Genomic DNA, 22,142 nt, shown 5'->3' on the forward strand with positions numbered 1-22,142 from the left:
TCACTATTTTGCAACATAAATTTCCAGTGTCATTTTAGACAGCCTATGTAGCACTTGATTAAAATAGGCCACTTGGTGAGCCCTACCTGGTAGCAGAAATGTTTTACAGACTATACACCAGCATTTCAAGGCATGATTTAACAAAATGCCCAAGTTACTCATTCATTGATCTTCCAGCTCATCCTGATCAGGTCACTTCGTTCTGGCTTTAAGGTCCACAACAAAGGAAATGGAATCTGGGGTGCCCTACCCACAAACTGTACTGTAAAGGTGTTTCACAAGGCTGAGTGATAAGGCACTGGAGCAGACATTCACAAGAGACAGGAATCATTTTAAACGGAATACTTTGGAGTGAAAAGCTGAAAACTTATTGCTGGTTTTGTCTGGAGAAGTAAAAGGAGTATTTCCAACAGCAGATGTCATGTCAGATGAAAGAAGGCAAGCTCAAACGGACACAGAATTTGTACAGTGAAAAAACTCCAGTTTGTATTCATGCGGTCCCATTTGATATTTCATCTCACTTCTGGTCCAAGCAAAAACAGAACCACAGTAAGAAAAAAAAAGTCCTAAGCCACAGAAAAGCTTATGGCTGTAATCCGATTCATGTGCTTAAGTAGTAAAGCAATAAACAGGCACCTAAGTGGTGGTAAAGGCACAACCCCCCCCCCCCCCCCCCCCCCAAACATTAGCAATCACAACCTAAGCTAACAGCATACTGTAGCCATTTTGTAAATCTAGAATGAAATTCAACCAAAAACCCAAGGAATGGTTCCATTTGACACCTTTTGCGATGAGATTGTCAAGGGCTCCAGAACATTTACTTAACCAGTTTTCCAGCAAAATATTCCTAGGCAAAAGCCTGCTTGCTCCCAGCACCATCGGAAAATATATACATTACGTGTTCCATCTGATGCCAGCAATCTCTGGTGTCCAGCCTATTGAAATTGTGTATGGATTTGCATACAAGTCTTTGGGTACATCTTTCCCCAGTGGCAGAGTCTAGGATTTTTATTTTTTAAATGGCTCGGATGCCTGGTGGCATAATTGAGACATTAACCACTTCCTGATGTCCAGGAAGAGATTTAGACTAGTTGCCTAGGTTAATCTTAGACTAGTGAATAGTTTAACAGGAATCTTCTCTGGGTACAGTATTGTGGATTAGTGTATACAGATTAATTTTTTTACTGGCCTGGCATACCAATTTCAAGCCAGATCTCTTCATTCCAAAAATACAAAAGATGTGCAAGAGGCACTTAAAAACTTGCTGCTAAACTATACAGAGATGGTATGATGTGGAAGTCTCAAGTGAATGTAAAGCCAAACAAAAAACATTTACATAAACCTGTAACTTGGATCTTGCCCTAAAAAAAGGTAAGCACTACAATCTGCAAGTCTTGTTTTAATGTAGTTAAAGCATCAAAAGAAATAAGGCATAGCAGAAAGTAGTATTAAGACTAAAGAAATGAGAAGTTGATTTGGTCCACATTTTGAAATTAATGAAGAGCATGAACAGCATGCTTCTACTTATTGCAGTGCACATTAAGGCATGTGTGGCAAGTGAATACACAGGAATCAAATGTACACAACAGTGTATTGAAATCAGGGCTAAAGAAAGTTTGTCTTGCTTCCCATTAAGTTATTGTAATGTATTTGAATGCACAGAATGGTACCCACTGATTTGGCCAATGGCTAGGTGTCAAGATCCTAAAGCAGGCCTAAAAACTCATTTTATATCTAAAATGCACTATTGTGATTAAGGCTGAATACATCCTAAAAATCAACCACTTGCCAAACTGTTGAGTCATACGTCTGCACGAAGTAAAGAGTATCATCTTTAAGTATTCATCTTGTTCAATAAATATTTATTGAAAAAAAAGTTGAACTGCAGGGAAGCAGAGACTAGTTAGAGCTCTGAGCATGCATCTTATAGGCATGGCAAAATCAGAAGCTCAGGTTTTTAATGGGTTTCCAAAATGAGAAAAAAAAGGCAGCAACCATTGCAATAGATTCCCAGTTAGGATTTAAAAAAAAAAAAAACCTATTTCCTGGGTTTAAGCCTGCTTCAAATCATATAATTGGTCAGTAATGGTGCAGGAATGATTAATAAATCCCATTTAAAAATGCAGTTTAGAACATTTAGTCAACCTTGATAAGCATTCCAGGACCCTCATAACGGGTAACCCAAAAGGTTAGATAAGGCGCAGAGCAATAGTTGGTCAGCATATACAGGAGCAATTAAATCTATCCCAGTGTGACTAAACCAGCTCCAAGAATCTGTTCACAGGGTTTAGATCTGAGATTTCTCAGTTTTTAGTAACAAACCATTCATACCAAAAGTGGTCTATAAAACCTAGCAATGAAGCTAATAGCCTATAACACGGGCATGCAGGTCTCATGTCATTCTGTGATCAGAACAAAAAAAAAAAAAAAAAAAAAAAAAAAAAAAAAAAAAAAAAAAAAAAAAAAGACTCCCCAATGTACCAGCTACTATTGCGTGGGTCCTCCTGCAACTTAAGATTCCAGGAAAGATTTGCAAAATACACTATCCTAACTCCAGCACTTAGCATAGTCCTGCAAACATCTGAAAACTGCTTAGTCCCTATGCCATCATTTCCAATAAAAATTACTGAATTGTAAAAGCCTAAAAATGGTCCCATTATATTCATAGTACAGAGCAGGATTGGATTTTGGATGTTTTCTAAACTTCCGTTGAGGCAAATACTATTGGCATGTCCAGAAACCCACACCAGCACAGTGGCTTATGAGGTGTGACTAAAGGTGGACATACACAGATTTGCGGCAGATTATATCAGATAACATTTGTCAGAAGCCTGTCAAATCTGACAGGAATCTGTGTGCCACATACTAGGAACAGATTTCCAATAGATTTCAGAATGAACTATTGGAAATTGATCTAGAAGCATTAGACCATTTGATCCAATTCAACTCTATGGGCCATTGATCTGCCGGCAGCAGATAGACCTAGATTTTCCATCCTGTCAGATCAAATCTATTGAAATTGGCCGCAAACCGATCGGCTGATTCGATAGAATCAATCGATCGCTGAAATAGATCAGTGTATGGGCCCCTTAAGCCACTAAAATTGTATATTCAGCTTGAAGGAAACCTAAACTGAGAAGGATATGGATTTTTCCTTAATATACCAGTTGCCTGACTCTCCTGCGTCTAATACTTTTAGCCACAGCCCCAGAACAAGCATGCAGATCAGGTGCTCTGAAGTCAGACTGGATTAGCTGCATGCTCGTTTCAGGTGTGTGATTCAGCCAATATTGCAGCTAAAGAGATCAGCAGGACTGACAAGCAACTGGTATTGTTTAAGGAAACATCCATATCCGTCTCAGTTAAAGGACTTACGAGCCCAAATAGGTAAAAAAAGAGAAGTACCTTAATCACTTTTAAATGCATGGAGGGTGCCATCCACGCCCTCCGTGCAGTTCCGCCGGGTCCCCGCAGTGGGATAGCCCCCCGTGCCGCTCCCGACCCCACGGACAGGGTCGGGCTCCCCTTCCTCTCCTAAGATGGCCTCCGGAGCTGGCTGCGCAGTCCACATACACGTTAGTGCGGCTGTGCAGCTGTAGGGCCTACTGTGCGTGGATCGGGGAGGGCCCTAGAGCTGCGCAGCCACACTAACGTGTATGCAGACTGCGCAGCCGCGGCCAGCTCCGGCGGCCATCTTAGGAGAGGAAGAGGAGCCTGACCCCGTCCGTGGGGTCGGGAGCGGCACGGGGGCTATCACTGCGGGGACCCGGCGGAACTGCACGGAGGGCGTGGATGGCGTCCATGCATTTAAGTGATTAAGGTACTTCTCTTTTACCTATTTGGGCTCATAAGTCCTTTAAGGTTCCTTTTGAAGTGGTAAACGGAGGAGCGAGTCCAAAACCCCATGGAGATCTAAGCTCAGTGATCTTATCAAGGTTTATTAGACCAAGACGAACCAGTATTCCCTCTGTACCAGAGCAACTTTGTCCTCCCGCTAATGCAGCATTACAAGCTTTGAGGAAAGATCATAAGATTTATAGATAGTCAAATCTGAAACCTGTCAAGAGATTCTTAGGCAGTCATTTTCCTTTGTCTAGTGGACACTCACTTGTAGAACATTGTATCTGCAATTTGAGATATGAAGGATTCCGCATTGGTCACACGTGCAAATATACTGTAGCTTTGTTGCTTGAATCTAGTGAAGCAGCGATGTTTACTGCTAGCCCATCAAGTTCTTGCTCCGCAATCCCTTGAAGAGCAAAGGCCTGTATTACAGAATTTGGTCCTAAAGAACAAAACTGCCAAGACTCAGCATGAAGTTCTGTTGCAGGGTATTGTTAAAACATCCATACAATCAATACCCCTAGAAAACATCACTAACAAAGTCCGGAAAAATTCATAAACAAAAAATCTGGGATGCAAGGACACTTCAGCATTGTATGTAAAGTGGCTTATATCTGGAATGATGGAAGTGAGCCCTTGAGTTCCAAGGGCTGATAGTCCTTTTTATTTTGTAGGATTAGATGGTGGACTTGGAGAAAGAAACCCTCAGGTGATGGTTCTCCCCCATGTCATGGTTGTGAAGATCAATAAGGGATTCTATGGCCTCTTCAACAGACCCCATCTGAATAAGAGCCATTTTTCGGTCTTTCCTATAAGAAAGAAAATGGATATAAAATCTTATAAATCTACAACACTTTGTGCTTTGAAGTGTAAGAAAAACCTTTACTTACTGGAAGAATTTAAATCCTTTGACTGTGCATCCTTCATTGGTAAACAGCTGCTTTAGATCCTCCTCACTTACTGATGGCCTTAAGAAAAATTACAGATTTTAAGAAGTTAAATCAAGTCAAATACAAACTTTATTCTTATGCTAGGCACACAGATTTTCTGGCAGATTACTGTCAGATCAATTTACAACATGTCTTATCTGTTTTGTTATTGATTTCCAACTATTTACTGCTCACCTCTTATCAGAAATCAAAATTAGACAGATTTTCTGGCAGATTTACTGTCAGATTATTTCCATGTGTACAGTGGAGGAAATAATTTTGACCCCTCACTGATTTTGTAAGTTTGTTCAATGACAAAGAAATGAAAAGTCTCATAACAGTATCATTTCAAAGGTAGGTTTATTTTAACAGTGGCATTTAGCACATCAAAAGGAAAATCGAAAAAATAACCTTAAATAAAAGATAGCAACTGATTTGCATTTAATTGAGTGAAACAACTTTTTGAACCCTCGAACAATAAAAGACTTAATACTTAGTGGAAAAACCCTTGTTTGCAAGCACAGAGGTCAAACGTTTCTTGTAATTGATGACCAAGTTTGCACACATTTTAGGAGGAATGTTGGTCCACTCTTTGCAGATCATCTCTAAATCCCTAAGGTTTCAAGGCTGTTTTTGTGCAACTCTGAGCTTGAGCTCCCTCCATAGGTTTTTTATTGGATTAACCACCCTGGCAGTAATGACGAGCCTGGCTCGTCCAGCAGAAACCTGCTGAAAGTGGTAATGACGAGCCAGGCTCGTCAATACTGCCAGGGAGATTTCCTGTTTCTCTGCGCCGCCAGCTCCACTTTTCCCTCAGAGGGATTCCCCAGGATGGCTGGATGCCCGTCTGCACGCTGTGGGTAGCGATCTGTGCTACCCCCAGCGTGCAGAACTAGCATCCAGCCACCCTGGGGAACCCCTGTGCAGCCAGCGGGGCAGAGTATGCGCTGGCTATGCGGGCGGGGGCATCCCCCTTCTATGTGTGCGGATGGCCGAGCGGGGGCTCCCCCTTCTAAGTGGGGGGAATCCCCCTTCTATGTGCGCGATATCCGGGAGGGGGTTCCCCTTCTAAGCAGGGGAATCCCCCTTCTATGTGGGCGGATATCTGGGTGGGGGATCCCCCTTCTAAGGGGTGGGGAATCCCCCTTCTATGTGCGTGATGTCCGGGTGGGGGCTCCCCCTTCTAAGCAGGGGAATACCCCTTCTATGTGGACGGATGTCCGGTTGGGGATCTCCCTACTTTGATGGATCCCCCTTCTAAGTGGCATGCTGTGGGTGTCCCCCTCCTCCCATACGATCCCCCCCCCCCCCGTCTGAAGCACCTTGAGGTGGAATCTACTCACCCGAAGGCTCTCTCCTGCGGCGGCTGGCTCACTTCCTCCTCCATTGCCGAAGTCCCGGTCTGTGTAGTTACAGTACGAGGCTTGGTGACGTCACCAAGCCTCGTACTGTAACTACACAGAGAACGAGACTTCGGCAATGAAGGAGGAAGTGAGCCAGCCGCCGCAGGAGAGAGCCTTCGGGTGAGTAGATTCCACCTCAAGGTGCTTCAGACAGGGGGGGGGGGGGAGATCGTATGAGAGGGGGGACACCCACAGCACGCCGCTTAGAAGGGGGATCCCCACCCGGACATCCATGCACATAGAAGGGGGATCCTCCCCCCCCCCTTAGGAGGATCCCCCACCTGAACATCCGCCCGCATAGAATAGGGATTCCCCGCCCCTTAGAAGGGGAGCCCCCACCCGGCCATCCGCTCGCATTCAAATGGGAATCCCCCCCCTTAGAATGAGGAGCCCCCACCTGGCAAGGCCATCCGCACACAGAATGGGGATCCCCCCCACAAACCTGGCTCCCTATACATCTGGCTCCCTATACACCTGGCTGCACATCTGACTACCTAAAAACCTGGCTATACATCTGGCTCCCTGTATACCTGGCTATACATCTGGGTTTTATACTCACCATTGGCGTGCTGATCCCTCGTCGCAAACCTCTGATAGCTTCCCTAGTGCCTTCTTCCATGTCCCTTGGCAGATTTTTCTTCTCCCCCTCGGCAATGACATGTCCCCCGCCGATCGGCATTGATGACACCAGGGTCACACAACATCATCAACATCTCAATGCAAACACTTTTTTTAATGGAATTCAATAACCTATATTGATTTCAATATAAAAACGATTACACAAAAAAAAAAACTTGAAAATTATTTGAAATTAATTGAACCACTTTTTGCACAGAAATCCTGGGGAAATTGAACGCCAGGGTGGTTAAGGTCCGGAGACTGACTAGGCCACTCCATGACCTTAATGTGCTTCTTGAGCCACTCCTTTGTTGCCTTTGCTGTACGTTTTGGGTCATTGTCGTGCTGGAACACCCATCCACGACCCATTTTCAGTTTCCTGGCAGAGGGAAGGAGGTTGTCATTCAGGATTTCACGATACATGGCTCCGTCCATTTTCCCGTTAATGTGATTAAGTTGTCCTGTGCCCTTAGCAGAAAAACACCCCCAAAGCAAAATGTTTCCACCCCCATGCTTGACGGTGGGAACGGTGTTTTGGGGGTCATAGGCAGCATTTTTCTTCCTCCAAACACAGCGAGTTGAGTTAATGCCAAAGAGCTCTATTTTGGTCTCAGACCACAGCACCTTCTCCCAGTCACTCACAGAATAATTTAGGTGTTCATTGGCAAACTTCAGACGGGCCTGCACATGTGCCTTCTTGAGCAGGGGGACCTTGTGAGCCCTGCAGGATTTTAATCCATTGCGGTGTAATGAGTTTCCAATGGTTTTTTTGGCGACTGTGGTCCCTGCTAATTTGAGGTCATTTACTAACTCCTCCCGTGTAGTTCTAGGATGCTTTTTCACCTTTCTCAGAACCATTGACACCCCACGAGGTGAGATCTTGCTTGGAGCCCCAGAGCGAGGTCGATTGATGGTCATTTTGTGCTCCTTCCATTTTCAAACAATCGCAGCAACAGTTGTCACCTTCTCTCCCAGCTTCTTGCTAATGGTTTTGTAGCCCATTCCAGCCTTGTGCAGGTCTACAATTTTGTCTGACATCCTTGGACAGCTCTTTGGTCTTTCCCATGTTGGAGAGTTTGGAGTCTGCTTGATTGATTCTGTGGACAGGTGTCTTTTATACAGGTGACTAGTTAAGACAGGTGTCCTTAATGAGGGTGACTAATTGAGTAGAAGTGTCTAACCACTCTCTGGGAGCCAGAACTCGTAATGGTTGGTAGGGGGTTCAAAAACTTATTTCACTCAATGAAATGCAAATCAGTTGCTATCTTTTATTTAAGGTTATTTTTTCGATTTTCCTTTTGATGTGCTATCTGCCACTGTTAAAATAAACCTACCTTTGAAATGATACTGTTCTGAGACTTTTCATTTCTTTGTCATTGGACAAACTTACAAAATCAGTGAGGGGTCAAATAATTATTTCCTCCACTGTATTTGTAGCAACATGAAAGCTTTGAGCGGCTAAACACACTAGGTTGACTAACAGCTCATTCTAACAGGTCTACATGTCAAGGTGGCTGCCTTATTTTGTAAGAAATCTATACATGCGCTTCTCAATTCAGGTGTGCTTTAAGATAGACATCTGACCAAACCTGGACCTCTGGCATTATGAATTCTTGAGTAAAAGATGCAGCTTCTGTTATAGTTAGGCTATAAATGGGATCCTTTTGAGTGACTTTAAATGAAACATCCACTGACTAGCATTAAACGAAGGTGTGAAAGTGCCACCAGATTGAACCATTTACGATTAGAAATTACCTCACAGTAGTGTGGCAGCAGTAAACCACTGAAGCAGCAATATGGGGATGCAAAAAAAACCCCAAGTTTCTATTTATACTAGTTTTATACTCCTTTCAAATTATTTTTCTGGTGCATTAAGTACCTTGGTTTCTACTCAAGTATATAAGCAGAATTACTCTTGCAGCTAGGTGGCAGTTTTTGAACACTCACAGCAGCTGTACTCACTGATAAAGCGGTTCTCTGGTATATTAAAAAAAAAAAAAAAAAGCTAACTGACACTTTGTACCTGGGGCTTTTATCGGCCCCCTGCAGCTGTAATGTCCCACGCAGTCCTCGATGCTGTTCCACCGCCGGTAACCTAATTTTGTCTAGCCAGACGAATAGAACTGCAGCTGCTCGGCCGCGCATGTGCTCGCTCCCACGTCATAGGGAGCTTATGGCGCAGTACAAGAAAAACTTTGTAAGCGTACACGGCTGCAGTTCTATTAGTCTAGTTCAGAGGTCCCCAAACGTTTCAGTCAAGGGCCAGGTCAACATACTTTAGACTGCTGAGGGCCAGAACATACATAAAAATGTTGAACAACATTACATTGAGTCAGTGTATTGATTTCCCCCAATCATGTCCAGAGGAGAACTCCCAGCAGCCAGTCATGCAGACAGTGAAGCATACCCAGGTGACATTCTGCCATCCAGTTGGACAGCAGTGTCACCTGATGCAGAATTGGATGCCAGTGAATGACCGCTTACTGGCTTATACAGTATGTGGAGAGGTGGTGCAAGATATGTGGGGCGCCAACATTAAAAGTTGCAGTAGGCCACATTATGTTATACATTCTGTGTTTGGGGCCAGTGAAAGCCTTGTAGGGCCATAGTTTGAGGACCACTGGTCTAGTTTTTAGCAGGTTACCAGCAGCATGGAATGGAGCAAGCGGGGGAAATTACAGATGCAGGGGGCCAATAAAAGCCCCAGGTAAGTGTCAGTTTTATGATCAACTACCCATAATTCTTATTGCCACAAGCTCGATCTTTAGTGTTCAAAAGATACCAATGGGGTTATGCAGGAATTCCTCTGGCCTGTAATGGGAAAATCCAGAAAATGTTGCTCTGTCCATGATGAGTGGTAGGATAAGAGCCATGCAAATTTGATGCATTGATGCATTCTCTAACCTTCTGCAGTTGAGCTACAGCACAGGCTTTTACCAGTTTGTTCAGTAGCTAAATCTTTCTACTTCTCTTGCAGTCAAGCTACTGTTAAAGTGTTACTACTTGTAGCAGATTGATGGACTGATAGTCTCACTTGTCTATGTAGCAAATTACCAAGAAAGATGAAAGACAGATAATTTACTGTCTGCATAGAAAAAGCACGTTGTGCCTGTGGTTGACACTATGAAGGTAATGTCAAGCAGAAACTGGTGAGTAGCACATGCAGAGTAATGGGGCCCTACTGCTGAGAACATAACGGGAGTGTTCTGAAAGCAGTTATCAGGTTGGACGCAATTTTACATTCTCTTGTGACAAGTGCCTGAATGCAAGTTTTTTTCAGACAGCTTGCATTTGGCAGAAAGTAAACATTTTCTATCTAGATATAAGGGGGTGAAATACAGCACATACTTCAAATATTCTTTAGTGTGCAAACATATGAAACATATTGTGAAGTAAATAAAATGTAAGGCACATACCATTGCAGGAGGGTGGAGACAAGGATTGGGTGTCACACTGCAAGCTTACAGCCTCCTGCACCCACCACTCGTCTCCACCCTTCTGCAATGGTATGTGCCTTACATCTGCTACAAGTCTACATGTTTCATATGTTTGCACAATAAAGAATATTTGTCAGCAGTGCTGGATTTTACACTCATCTACAGTCTGCTATCCCTCATGCTTGAGCATGCTGAGTGATCCCATATGCAGAATACTGTACACAGCTATCAATATACTCCCAGCCTGCAGTGCCAATGCTCTAACCTGCTCTTTCACAAAGAAAAATTTAGTTGTAGCAGGTACCACTGTGCCAAGGGGTGTGGCAAACTACCACATACTACTAAGATACTTACTGGAAACCAGCACACTAGTGCCATAAACCAAGCATGCCAACTTAACTTCTGAAGACTAGAGTAGTAACTTACGGAATATTTGAGAGGTGAAGGGTGGCTGATGGAGGGAAGATATTCTGAAAGTTTTTGGAGCCTGGCTTCTTGAAGCGATGGAGAGGAGAATTTGTAAAATCTTTTGTTAATCCTTGGTCTTCCTGGTTCTCTCTGGGTAACTGCACAGTTTGGTGCTTAGACATCGTGATACGAAGTGGTTTCCCATGAAGCCTCTGTCCATTTAAATGGCTCATAGCTGAAAGTAAAAAAAAGTGCAGTTTAGTTTCACTCATCTAGAATTTTTACTAAAAAAAAAATTTCAGTACACAATACTCAACTAGCAAATCTGACCATAAACATTAGTAGAAATCATCAATTCCTAATTACCATTCAAATGTAGCCCAAACGCAAGCAGCATACAAGTTACATTAAACTGTATCTAAGGCAGAATTTAGTCAGTAAACCGGACACAGGTAGGTGCATGAGTATAGATTCCCGTGTCCCCTTAGTGCTGCTCTATGTTGCCCAGGTAGCTACAGTACCCTCACACCTGTACCATACCACCCCACCTCCCAACAGCTTGTCAGAATTCACAGAAAGGTGGCGCGTCCTTTGCAGAAATGGCACTCCAATACAGCAGGGGTGCCCACACTTTGTCTTGCAAGCTACTTAAAACCTGCAGAGTCCACTAGATCTTAAACCCCCCCCCCCCTCCAAGCCCAGTAAATAGCTGCAGAAGCCTTCTCCCCTACAGTGTCATCGATCCCCTATCCCAGCAGTTAGGAAGTCCACTATTCCCCCCCCCCCCTTCAAACAAGTATATAGCTGCAGAATGCTACTGAAGCCGTTTGCCCACATTGCTGTGCACTTGCCTGGAGGGGAGGAGAGACGTCTCACAGGCAGTCTGGCGGGGAGGAGATCTGTCTTCTCTCCTTCAGCCACGCCTGTCCCCTCTTCTCCCCGATGCTGCTATGGCAGCAAAATCTGACACCTGCTGCTGTGCGGCTTTAGATTTTAACAGGAAGCAGCCACAATCTCAGTAGGCAGTCACGATCTACTGGTAGATCACAATAGACCCATTTGGCACCCTGCAATACAGGATTAGGGTTTCCCCCCCCGCCTGTTCCACCTCTTTCAAGGCATGGTGCCAAGGTCCTCTTGTGAACTGCACTCATGGACATGACCTGGAAGTACTTTGGGGGTAATGGCCATTTAGGATTCAAAGATATTTTTGGTGCTGGAATTCTGTTGGCTATCCTTCCATCTTTATGTTCTCTAATTTTACATACAAGCCAGAAACATCTCGATCTGCTGTTAAGACGAAATTGTTCACTGAGGTAGAATAGCTCTTACCTAGCTGAGCTTGGTTTCCGTCAGCCATCTGAACCAATGCGTTCTCTTTCTTGTTAAAGAGAATTTTCACTCTGTGTACATCACCATACACACCTTGGAAGAAGCACAGTTTCATGAACTAATGACAGATCTCATTCATAATACATCCCACAATGAAAACCAATATGCTGCTAGCATGCCAACTTATAATGTATGCCCTTTTCATCTCAAGCCAATTTTACTAAGAAATCTTGGAAACCTTTAAAGTGAACCTGAGACGGATTAAAAAGCTTACCCGGGGATTCCTTAAGCCCCAGAAGCACGGAGGCGTCCCTTGCTGTCCTCCCAAGTGCCTCCATTCAGCCACAATCGCTCCTGGTAATCTGGCTCAGTTGCACCAGTCTGCTCTTCTGTGCAAAAGAGCTGACTGGCACGACAGCCAGATTACCAGGAGCGATTGCGGCTGAATGGAGGCACTCAGGATGTGTGGGATACATCCATGCTCATGGGGCTAGAGGAAGCCCCAGGTAACTAACAAGTCTTTTTAATGCGTTTCAAGTTTCCTTTCAGGATTCAGTGCTGACCCCATAAGTGATCCATCAAACCTGGACTGGATCAAATAACCTGCTAATAAGTAGGATTTACATCTGTCAACTAGATCATAGCACAAGTGGCTGAGGGGTTTGCGAATTGTGTGATGGCTGTTAAATGTGGCTTCAGAGCAAAGTCTTTACCCCATACCCAGGACAGCCTGGGTTATAGCATTTTACTGCACACTACTCTATTACTACTATGTTGCTCTGAGTTAGACACCCAAAAGATCCAATAAATTTTGATTAATCCAATTCTAGGCTGCATATATTTTCAAAACATTGTTTTAACTTTAAATTGCATCCCATTAACCATCTTTACAGAACAGATAATTTACTAACTTTTAAGCAATCCACTATGTCCCGATGAGAACTGCAATACTACAAAATGGAAAGGGGGACAATTTTCAAACTCAATCCAGGTTTGCTTGGTCAATTACATCCCCACTGGAGCAGCTATACACCAAGTAGAACTAGGCCCCTTGGAATGCTCATAAGGGGTAGTGCTTGATCAGTTATGGTGCCCATACATGGTACAATTTTCTTCATTAGATTAGATAATTTCATTCAATTCTGTTAGATCGAATAGAGATTTTTCCAACATGTACAATCGGATTTTTATTGAAAACTAAACAAAAAGAATAGTTTTGATAAAAATCCACAATGGTTTGTTTATATAGTTTTGGTTGACTGGGAAAAATCTAACGCTTCTACTGTACTGGGCACCATTAGGTGTTCTGCTGGAAGGCACTTCACATGTGCCATTATGCCAGAAGAGTTCTTCAAGCCATGCAGCACATGTTAACGTGACAAATGAGATTCATGGTCTACGTTGCAAAAATTTGCCAAGTAGTGCTTTTTAAAACCTTTCCCCCCACAATTTGCCCCTCCCCATGATCACAGGATTATTAAGCAGACTTAGGATAAGCCCTCTCCACACAAAATGCATCATAGCTGATGACAGTACACAACTATTACCATCACCCAACTCTGCATGCCACTGCTCAAAAAGTGCAGTTCTACAGCAAAGGCTACAGATTTATCACACCAAAATATCTTGCATACTGTAAGATTAAGCAAATAAAGCACTGCACTTTTCAGTGACCCACCCGACACATCAAGAAAAATGCATGCAGCACCCACCCCAAAAAAAAACAAATAGTAATAAAGTGCGAAACATACCGAAAAGAATAAAGAGGCATTGGGGTGTAACTCTCTTTAGAGAACAGCAGAGCAAGGCAGCGAAGGGACAGGGGTAGAGAAAAGGAGCCGAGGGAAGAGCACAGCTTGCAGAAATGGTCCACGAGGAATGTGTCACCGGAGGAGTGGTAGGAGCAGTTGACGGATGATATTCAAGGTGGTTAATATTTGAAGGATAGGTTGGATCCGGACAGCAGGGTGTTTGGGATTTTTTGGAAGGGATAGTATGTTTTGTTTCACAAAGCACAACAGGAAGCAGAAGATGCCGTGCAGTCAGTTGGCAAAGAAATTCCGGATCAAGGTATAACAAAAAAGGGATGGGAGGAAAAGAAAAAGTAGCAAAAACAGGTCAGTAAATATAGATACAGGTACATAAGAATTAAAAAGTATTCTAGATTAAAATGTTTAGACAGCTACTAAAGTTTAATATGATCAGAAAGTAATACAATGAAAAAGAAAAAGTTCATGAGACAATATCCACTCAACAGGTGGTCACTTTAGAAAGCAATATACCATTTGCTGACAGGTAACTTCATAGCCACATGCCAAGATGTGAAAGATTCCTTACAGCTATGAAGGCTATTGTCACAAACACTAAGTACTAGTAGGAGTACAAATTGTGTTTTGTGGACTACTACAGTATAACATTTAATTTATACCACGCAATTTTTTTTATTCAAAGAGCCTGATGGAGGAGCAATGTCCTACAACCACTAAGCTACAAAGTAGAGAACTGCCAATAGGTACTATAGCTTTACAGATTAGAGTGGGTTCTAGGATATTGTCTCCATAAGTTTCAAGAGCTCAGCAACTACAAGTGGTGTCAGAAGGAAAAAGCATTGTTAGTGTAGTCCCAAAGAGGAAGATTAGGGTCAATTCTTAAACTTTCCACCTGATTCAGGAATCTTCAGTGACTGCAGGAAAACATTTAGGTTTAAGAACCTGAAACTCACTTTTAAATGGCAAGCCATTTGCAGTTTAGACGGATATGCCACTTTCATTAGAAATTTCACTTACAAAACTGCCTCCCTTATGGAGTAGCTATCCTTGTGAAGCTCAGTATTGCTGAGCACCCATCCAGCTACACCCAAATATAGCTAGATGTGCATTTCGGGACAAAGTTGCAGCGGTTGTGCTATGTATGAGGACACACCTAGGTAAAGAAAAAAACTAAACTGGTCTAGGACAGAGCCAACAGATCACACTACTTTATGTTTAGTGATTGACTATGGTTGATAGCATGCAGCTGGATGGGCTAGATTCTTGGCCAGGCCGAGTCCCTGGAAGATTATTTTAGAATGGGTATGATGCAGAAGTGTACATAACCAGAACCCAGATGTAGTTGTGGGTGCTTTGACAATGAATTGTGTGTCAAGCTTAGCCAGTGGCACTTTGTAAACAAGCATCTTGACACAGCACATGTTGCAGCTTTATAAGCGAAAAGGTCTCGTCAGTGGAACTGCACTTTACGATGTACCAAGTGGGATAGTTTTGTATAAAAAAAAAACAAAAACAAAAAAAAAAAACGGGGAGGTTTCCACACTAAATCTGAAGTGATCCTGAAGTGGGATTGATAACCTAATCTTTGTCCAAAATATGATTTAATGGCCAACTGAATGAGTTTAGCAACCTTGAACACCAATAACTGAATAAGCAGTTTAATGTCAGCCTTTGCATTACTTTAATGGTCATAAAGCAAAGCATTTCACTAACCTCAGGGTTAAGGTTGCTGACCAGTACAACAGAATTGCCTGGAATTGTCAACCCAGGAAAACCAAGCCTACTTGCAGCAGCAGCTGCAGCAGCTGAAGGAAGTCCAAGGGGTGCAAGAGCTCCATGGACACCTAGGATAAAGAAAAAAAAAAAAACTTCAAGTTTAGCAGCACAGAATATGCAAAGAAAAGCAGAACAGGGTTTCAACCCAGAAAAGTGGAAAGTAAACCGAATTCTATTATGCATATACAATTGACATTTCCATGAATTCCCCTTATGCCTCATACACAAGACTTTTTGCCAGATAGAATACCAACATGTCCAATCTGAATCCCAATTGTTTTTACATAGAAGTGAACGGAAAAATGATCAGAATTCAAGCGGGACATGTTGGAAATAATCAGGCAGTAAATCTGTATCTATATCTCAGTCATTACATGCTCTAGTCTTGCAAAACGAGGCATTAATCATCTGTTTTTAGTAAACAAACCAACCACCATGTATAGATAATGGATCTACATCACAAGTCCAGGTGCCTCACTGTACTGGATTGCTCTTAACAGATTAAAAATTATCAATAGTATTGGGCAACAGTAACTGAGCTCTGTTTCCTTGAATGCCACAAGCAGTGATAGGCCCAGTGCACACCAAAAACCTGTAGCAGATCTGCAAAACGCTAGAGGTTTTTGAAGCAGATTTCAGAGCGATTCTAGGCATGTTTAGAGAGGTTTCCTAAACATGCCTAGCATTTTTTGGAAAGTTTGTGTAGCAGATTTCAAATATTGTTACAATAAAAGCTGTGACTGAACAGCTTCTGTACGCCTGGAAAACCACTCTGATCTAGTGTTTTTCAGAGCGGTTTCCACTTTCCTATACTTTAACATTGAGGCAGAAACTCAAATCTAAAAATGCTGCTGCTGGACTGAGAAATCCATTGATTGCATTGGACAAATGGGATGCAGGAGAGGAGAAAGATTGAACAGTAGACTGCACAGGAGGCAAGTATGACCTGTATGGTTATTTTTACTTTATTTTCAGTTCAGGTTCTCTTTAACAAGTACATGAACCTACAACTACACTTACCGTATTTTTCGCCGTATAAGACGCTCCGGCATATAAGACGCACCCAGATTTAGAGGGCAAAAATCAGGAAAAAAAGAAAAAACTAAACCTAGGTGTGTCTATGATGCAGGGGTGTCTTAAGGACTTTTTACCTCCCCCTTTCCAGTTACATTACATACTATTACACCACATATGGGGACAGTGTTATGTGCCGTGTCCCCCTGTGCCTGCCAGTGTCCCCCTGTGCCTGCCGTGTCCCCCTGTGCCTGCCAGTGTCCCCCTGTGCCTGCCAGTGTCCCCCTGTGCCTGCCAGTGTCCCCCTGTGCCTGCCAGTGTCCCCCTGTGCCTGCCAGTGTCCCCCTGTGCCTGCCGTGTCCCCCTGTGCCTGCCAGTGTCCCCCTGTGCCTGCCGTGTCCCCCTGTGCCTGCCGTGTCCCCCTGTGCCTGCCAGTGTCCCCCTGTGCCTGCCAGTGTCCCCCTGTGCCTGCCGTGTCCCCCTGTGCCTGCCAGTGTCCCCCTGTGCCTGCCGTGTCCCCCTGTGCCTGCCAGTGTCCCCCTGTGCCTGCCGTGTCCCCCTGTGCCTGCCGTGTCCCCCTGTGCCTGCCGTGTCCCCCTGTGCCTGCCAGTGTCCCCCTGTGCCTGCCGTGTCCCCCTGTGCCTGCCAGTGTCCCCCTGTGCCTGCCGTGTCCCCCTGTGCCTGCCAGTGTCCCCCTGTGCCTGCCGTGTCCCCCTGTGCCTGCCAGTGTCCCCCTGTGCCTGCCGTGTCCCCCTGTGCCTGCCAGTGTCCCCCTGTGCCTGCCGTGTCCCCCTGTGCCTGCCAGTGTCCCCCTGTGCCTGCCGTGTCCCCCTGTGCCTGCCAGTGTCCCCCTGTGCCTGCCGTGTCCCCCTGTGCCTGCCAGTGTCCCCCTGTGCCTGCCGTGTCCCCCTGTGCCTGCCAGTGTCCCCCTGTGCCTGCCGTGTCCCCCTGTGCCTGCCAGTGTCCCCCTGTGCCTGCCTGCAGCCCCTGTTGTGGCAGTGTCCCCCTGTGCCTGCCTGCAGCCCCTGTTGTGGCAGTGTCCCCCTGTGCCTGCCTGCAGCCCCTGTTGTGGCAGTGTCCCCCTGTGCCTGCCTGCAGCCCCTGTTGTGGCAGTGTCCCCCTGTGCCTGCCTGCAGCCCCTGTTGTGGCAGTGTCCCCCTGTGCCTGCCTGCAGCCCCTGTTGTGGCAGTGTCCCCCTGTGCCTGCCTGCAGCCCCTGTTGTGGCAGTGTCCCCCTGTGCCGCCTGCAGCCCCTGTTGTGGCAGTGTCCCCCTGTGCCTGCCTGCAGCCCCTGTTGTGGCAGTGTCCCCCTGTGCCGCCTGCAGCCCCTGTTGTGGCAGTGTCCCCCTGTGCCTGCCTGCAGCCCCTGTTGTGGCAGTGTCCCCCTGTGCCGCCTGCAGCCCCTGTTGTGGCAGTGTCCCCCTGTTCTGCCTGCAGCCCCCTGTTGTGGCAGTAGCCCCCTGTTGTGGCAGTGTCCCCCTGTTGTGGCAGTAGCCCCCTGTTGTGGCAGTGTCCCCCTGTTGTGGCAGTGTCCCCCTGTTGTGGCAGTGTCCCCCTGTTGTGGCAGTGTCCCCCTGTTGTGGCAGTGTCCCCCTGTTGTGGCAGTGTCCCCCTGTTGTGGCAGTGTCCCCCTGTTGTGGCAGTGTCCCCCTGTTGTGGCAGTGTCCCCCTGTTGTGGCAGTGTCCCCCTGTTGTGGCAGTGTCCCCCTGTTGTGGCAGTGTCCCCCTGTTGTGGCAGTGTCCCCCTGTTGTGGCAGTGTCCCCCTGTTGTGGCAGTGTCCCCCTGTTGTGGCAGTGTCCCCCTGTTGTGGCAGTGTCCCCCTGTTGTGGCAGTGTCCCCCTGTTGTGGCAGTGTCCCCCTGTTGTGGCAGTGTCCCCCTGTTGTGGCAGTGTCCCCCTGTTGTGGCAGTGTCCCCCTGTTGTGGCAGTGTCCCCCTGTTGTGGCAGTGTCCCCCTGTTGTGGCAGTGTCCCCCTGTTGTGGCAGTGTCCCCCTGTTGTGGCAGTGTCCCCCTGTTGTGGCAGTGTCCCCCTGTTGTGGCAGTGTCCCCCTGTTGTGGCAGTGTCCCCCTGTTGTGGCAGTGTCCCCCTGTTGTGGCAGTGTCCCCCTGTTGTGGCAGTGTCCCCCTGTTGTGGCAGTGTCCCCCTGTTGTGGCAGTGTCCCCCTGTTGTGGCAGTGTCCCCCTGTTGTGGCAGTGTCCCCCTGTTGTGGCAGTGTCCCCCTGTTGTGGCAGTGTCCCCCTGTTGTGGCAGTGTCCCCCTGTTGTGGCAGTGTCCCCCTGTTGTGGCAGTGTCCCCCTGTTGTGGCAGTGTCCCCCTGTTGTGGCAGTGTCCCCCTGTTGTGGCAGTGTCCCCCTGTTGTGGCAGTGTCCCCCTGTTGTGGCAGTGTCCCCCTGTTGTGGCAGTGTCCCCCTGTTGTGGCAGTGTCCCCCTGTTGTGGCAGTGTCCCCCTGTTGTGGCAGTGTCCCCCTGTTGTGGCAGTGTCCCCCTGTTGTGGCAGTGTCCCCCTGTTGTGGCAGTGTCCCCCTGTTGTGGCAGTGTCCCCCTGTTGTGGCAGTGTCCCCCTGTTGTGGCAGTGTCCCCCTGTTGTGGCAGTGTCCCCCTGTTGTGGCAGTGTCCCCCTGTTGTGGCAGTGTCCCCCTGTTGTGGCAGTGTCCCCCTGTTGTGGCAGTGTCCCCCTGTTGTGGCAGTGTCCCCCTGTTGTGGCAGTGTCCCCCTGTTGTGGCAGTGTCCCCCTGTTGTGGCAGTGTCCCCCTGTTGTGGCAGTGTCCCCCTGTTGTAGCAGTGTCCCCTGTGGTAGCGGCCCCGTTATCCGTGTGTCCTCCAGTGCCGGTGTCCCCCTGTGCAGGTACACATACATTACCTGCTCCTGCCGCCGCGCTCCTGGCTCCCCGATCCTCTTCTTCCATCTACCGCTGCCCGCTGCTGCCCCCGCCGAACATCGCTGGTCGGTCTTAGCCGCATGGATACGCTATCAGCACACCACGTGTCGGGGTCACGCATGCCGCCTTACAACGCTGGCCGGTCCTAATTATCCGCGCAGGGATACGCTATCAGCGTGCGCCGGGTCACACATGCGTATGCGTGACCCCGGCGCACGTGGTGTGCTGATAGTGTATCCCTGCGCGGCTAATTAGGACCGGCCAGCGTTCGGCGGCATGCGTGACCCCGGCACGTGGTGTGCTGATAGCGTATCCCTGCGGCTAAATAAGACCGGCCAGCGATGTTCGGCGGGGGCAGCAGCGGGCAGCGGTAGATGGCAGAAGAGGATCGGGGAGCCAGGATTGGAGCCAGGAGCGCGGCGGCAGGAGCAGGTAATGTATATAGTGCTTCCCTGCGCACCTCTGCATCCCGAAATCCGTACCTTCGCCGCATAAGACGCACCCACTTTTCCCCCAACATTTTGGGGAAGAAAAAGTGCGTCTTATACGGCGAAAAATACGGTATAAACATTATGCCATTGAATACATGATCTAATGCAGTTTGTATCAGTATAATAAAAGCACTTTGAGGTGGTTCTCTGCTAGGCACAAATGCGCTTCGTTATACTGTCTGAAGTGATGTATTCTGTGGTCAGATCAGACAGAACCATGGTTCTGCCAAAAGAACAGCAATTTTAAGTGTGTATACTTTGAGCCTTGTATTTTAAACTTTGCTTCATATCACTGAAGACATTTTCCAGGAAGGGCTTTGCTTGGTAATTTTAGTGTTGGAAATAGTTGCATAAAAAAAATTATAAATAAAATTGTTATAAGTAGTCTACCCTACAATTGCCTTCTATGAAAACTAAACCGAATACCTTGAGGGATGGCAAATGCTGGTGGAAAGCCAGCACTGGCATAAGGTGAGGCAGAGATCAATCCCGGAGCTCCTGGAAGACAAAAAGAAAGTCAAATAAAGCAACCAACCATGAAGGAAGTCTAGTATAGCCTCAATTTTATAACCATGCATAGTTCTGACTGGGTGGACACCTTACTTTATTCACTGTCTGATTTCTTGATTTTTGACCCAAGTGCCAATGCAGGATTGAGTGCAATAAAGTGATTCTCACTTTACCAGCTTGCAAGACTATGCAATTTCTTGCAAGGCTCCAATTTTACATGGAGCCACCTTTAAATGGTCCCACCACAACAAAACAAGACCCTCCTTTGCTGAGCAGCATGGTGGTGTAGCAATAGTCTTCAGACCTTGCAGGCTAGAATTCCAGACTTGAGGCTCAGCCAGGACATACTGTAAGTGCATAACATGTATTAACTGGTAAGAACGGTTCTGCCAAATTAGCCTTAGGCTATGGTAGGGATTAGATTGTGAGCTCCAAGGACAGACAGTGACATGACCATGTACACTAGCATTTAAAGCATTGACATCTGCAGCACTTCAGCCATTTACACAACATTACACTTATTACCTTTAACGTTTAGGGAGTTTTTCATTAAGAATTTGGCTCAAATTTGTAGTTTTTAGTCTGGTCTAAAAGACAACTGAAAACCTGGAAAAGCAAATTGTGTGATTTGCACATTTGGGTGCAGCTGAGCTTTTCAAACCGGAAGGAAAAAACAAAAAAAAACTGCAAAGCATGGTCTAGACCAGTCCACCCCACCCCCGCCTCCACTGATCAGTCACTGGAAGCCAGTAAATCTTAAGCCTTGTCTAGTGCACGTGGCTGCACTCCAGTCCGTGAACGAATGCAGCTGCACTACGCAGGTCACCTTGTGACAGCACAGTAGCAGAGCCGATTGGGCTCTGCTTTTTTGCCAAGTGACTGCTACTGGCACAGGTGTCCTGCAACTATGCTCCTTTAATGGGCAGGAGCACAGCTGCAAACTTCCAGAGTCCTGCCATTGGTTGGTGGACAGGAGGATGTGGAAGCTTCTGGAGTCAACTGACTTGAATATCTCGAATTAAAGAATACCAGTGATTTAAGATCAGACAGTGTGCACTTGACGAGCATGAAAATATGCAGGAGCTACCAACATGACCATCCCATGAGCAAAATCTCCTGCAGTCCATAATACTGGTGGACAATCTGCAAACAGGAAGAAACCAAGCCTCTTCCAATGTAGATATGGGTGCAGGATTTACAGGATACAAAGACTTCCAGGGGCTGGAAAAAGCTCCAGGTGAGTCAAACTTTAGGCTGCCTCATGTATCATTTACATAAGTGAAATCTGGAGATCCCTTTCATAATAGGAGCCCCAAATTTCTGCCCCTCTTAGGTAAACTGATATTTACCTTTACATTTTCACAAGGGAAATTTTACTTAAGGTAATAAAATTCTAATCTGCATACTTTGTCTATTCTAGTTCTTTTAGCTCAATAAGTCATCCACAACTAATGCTACATACACACTTGAAAGATAAAATACCAATTTTACCCTCTTCCATGTAGTATGAGAGCCATACTCTACAGTATTCTATGGAGCTGCACTCCAGATAAAAATCTTTGCAAGATGCTGAAGTCTGCAGAGCCTCATACACACCTTGTTTAACAGACAATCTGCAGATCAGATCCACCAGGAAGGATTTTCAGATCCGCAGAGGATTGTCAGATATGCAGATGAAGTCTGTTAAACAAGGTGTGTATGAGGATCTGCAGATCTAGACTATGAATGCATTT

The 22,142-nt window shown here is 46.1% G+C and overlaps 1 protein-coding gene across 1 annotated transcript in view; it reads right to left on the reverse strand.

The window, feature by feature from the left end:
* Positions 1–4,484: 4,484 nt before the first annotated feature.
* The window catches only part of PTBP1 (polypyrimidine tract binding protein 1), a 50,097-nt gene continuing 32,439 nt past the window's right edge, over positions 4,485–22,142 (reverse strand). Inside the window, exons 9-15 of the mRNA XM_068234047.1 lie at positions 20,326–20,397; positions 15,453–15,583; positions 13,722–13,755; positions 11,971–12,063; positions 10,657–10,873; positions 4,734–4,811; positions 4,485–4,652 (exon numbers count right to left, since the gene is read on the reverse strand). Coding sequence (XP_068090148.1) covers positions 4,520–4,652; positions 4,734–4,811; positions 10,657–10,873; positions 11,971–12,063; positions 13,722–13,755; positions 15,453–15,583; positions 20,326–20,397 — 758 coding nt within the window. The 3' untranslated portion in view covers positions 4,485–4,519. The remainder of the gene's footprint in view (positions 4,653–4,733; positions 4,812–10,656; positions 10,874–11,970; positions 12,064–13,721; positions 13,756–15,452; positions 15,584–20,325; positions 20,398–22,142) is intronic.

This window comes from Hyperolius riggenbachi, chromosome 1, assembly GCF_040937935.1.
Source record: "Hyperolius riggenbachi isolate aHypRig1 chromosome 1, aHypRig1.pri, whole genome shotgun sequence".
In the NCBI taxonomy this organism is placed as follows: Eukaryota; Metazoa; Chordata; class Amphibia; order Anura; family Hyperoliidae; genus Hyperolius; species Hyperolius riggenbachi.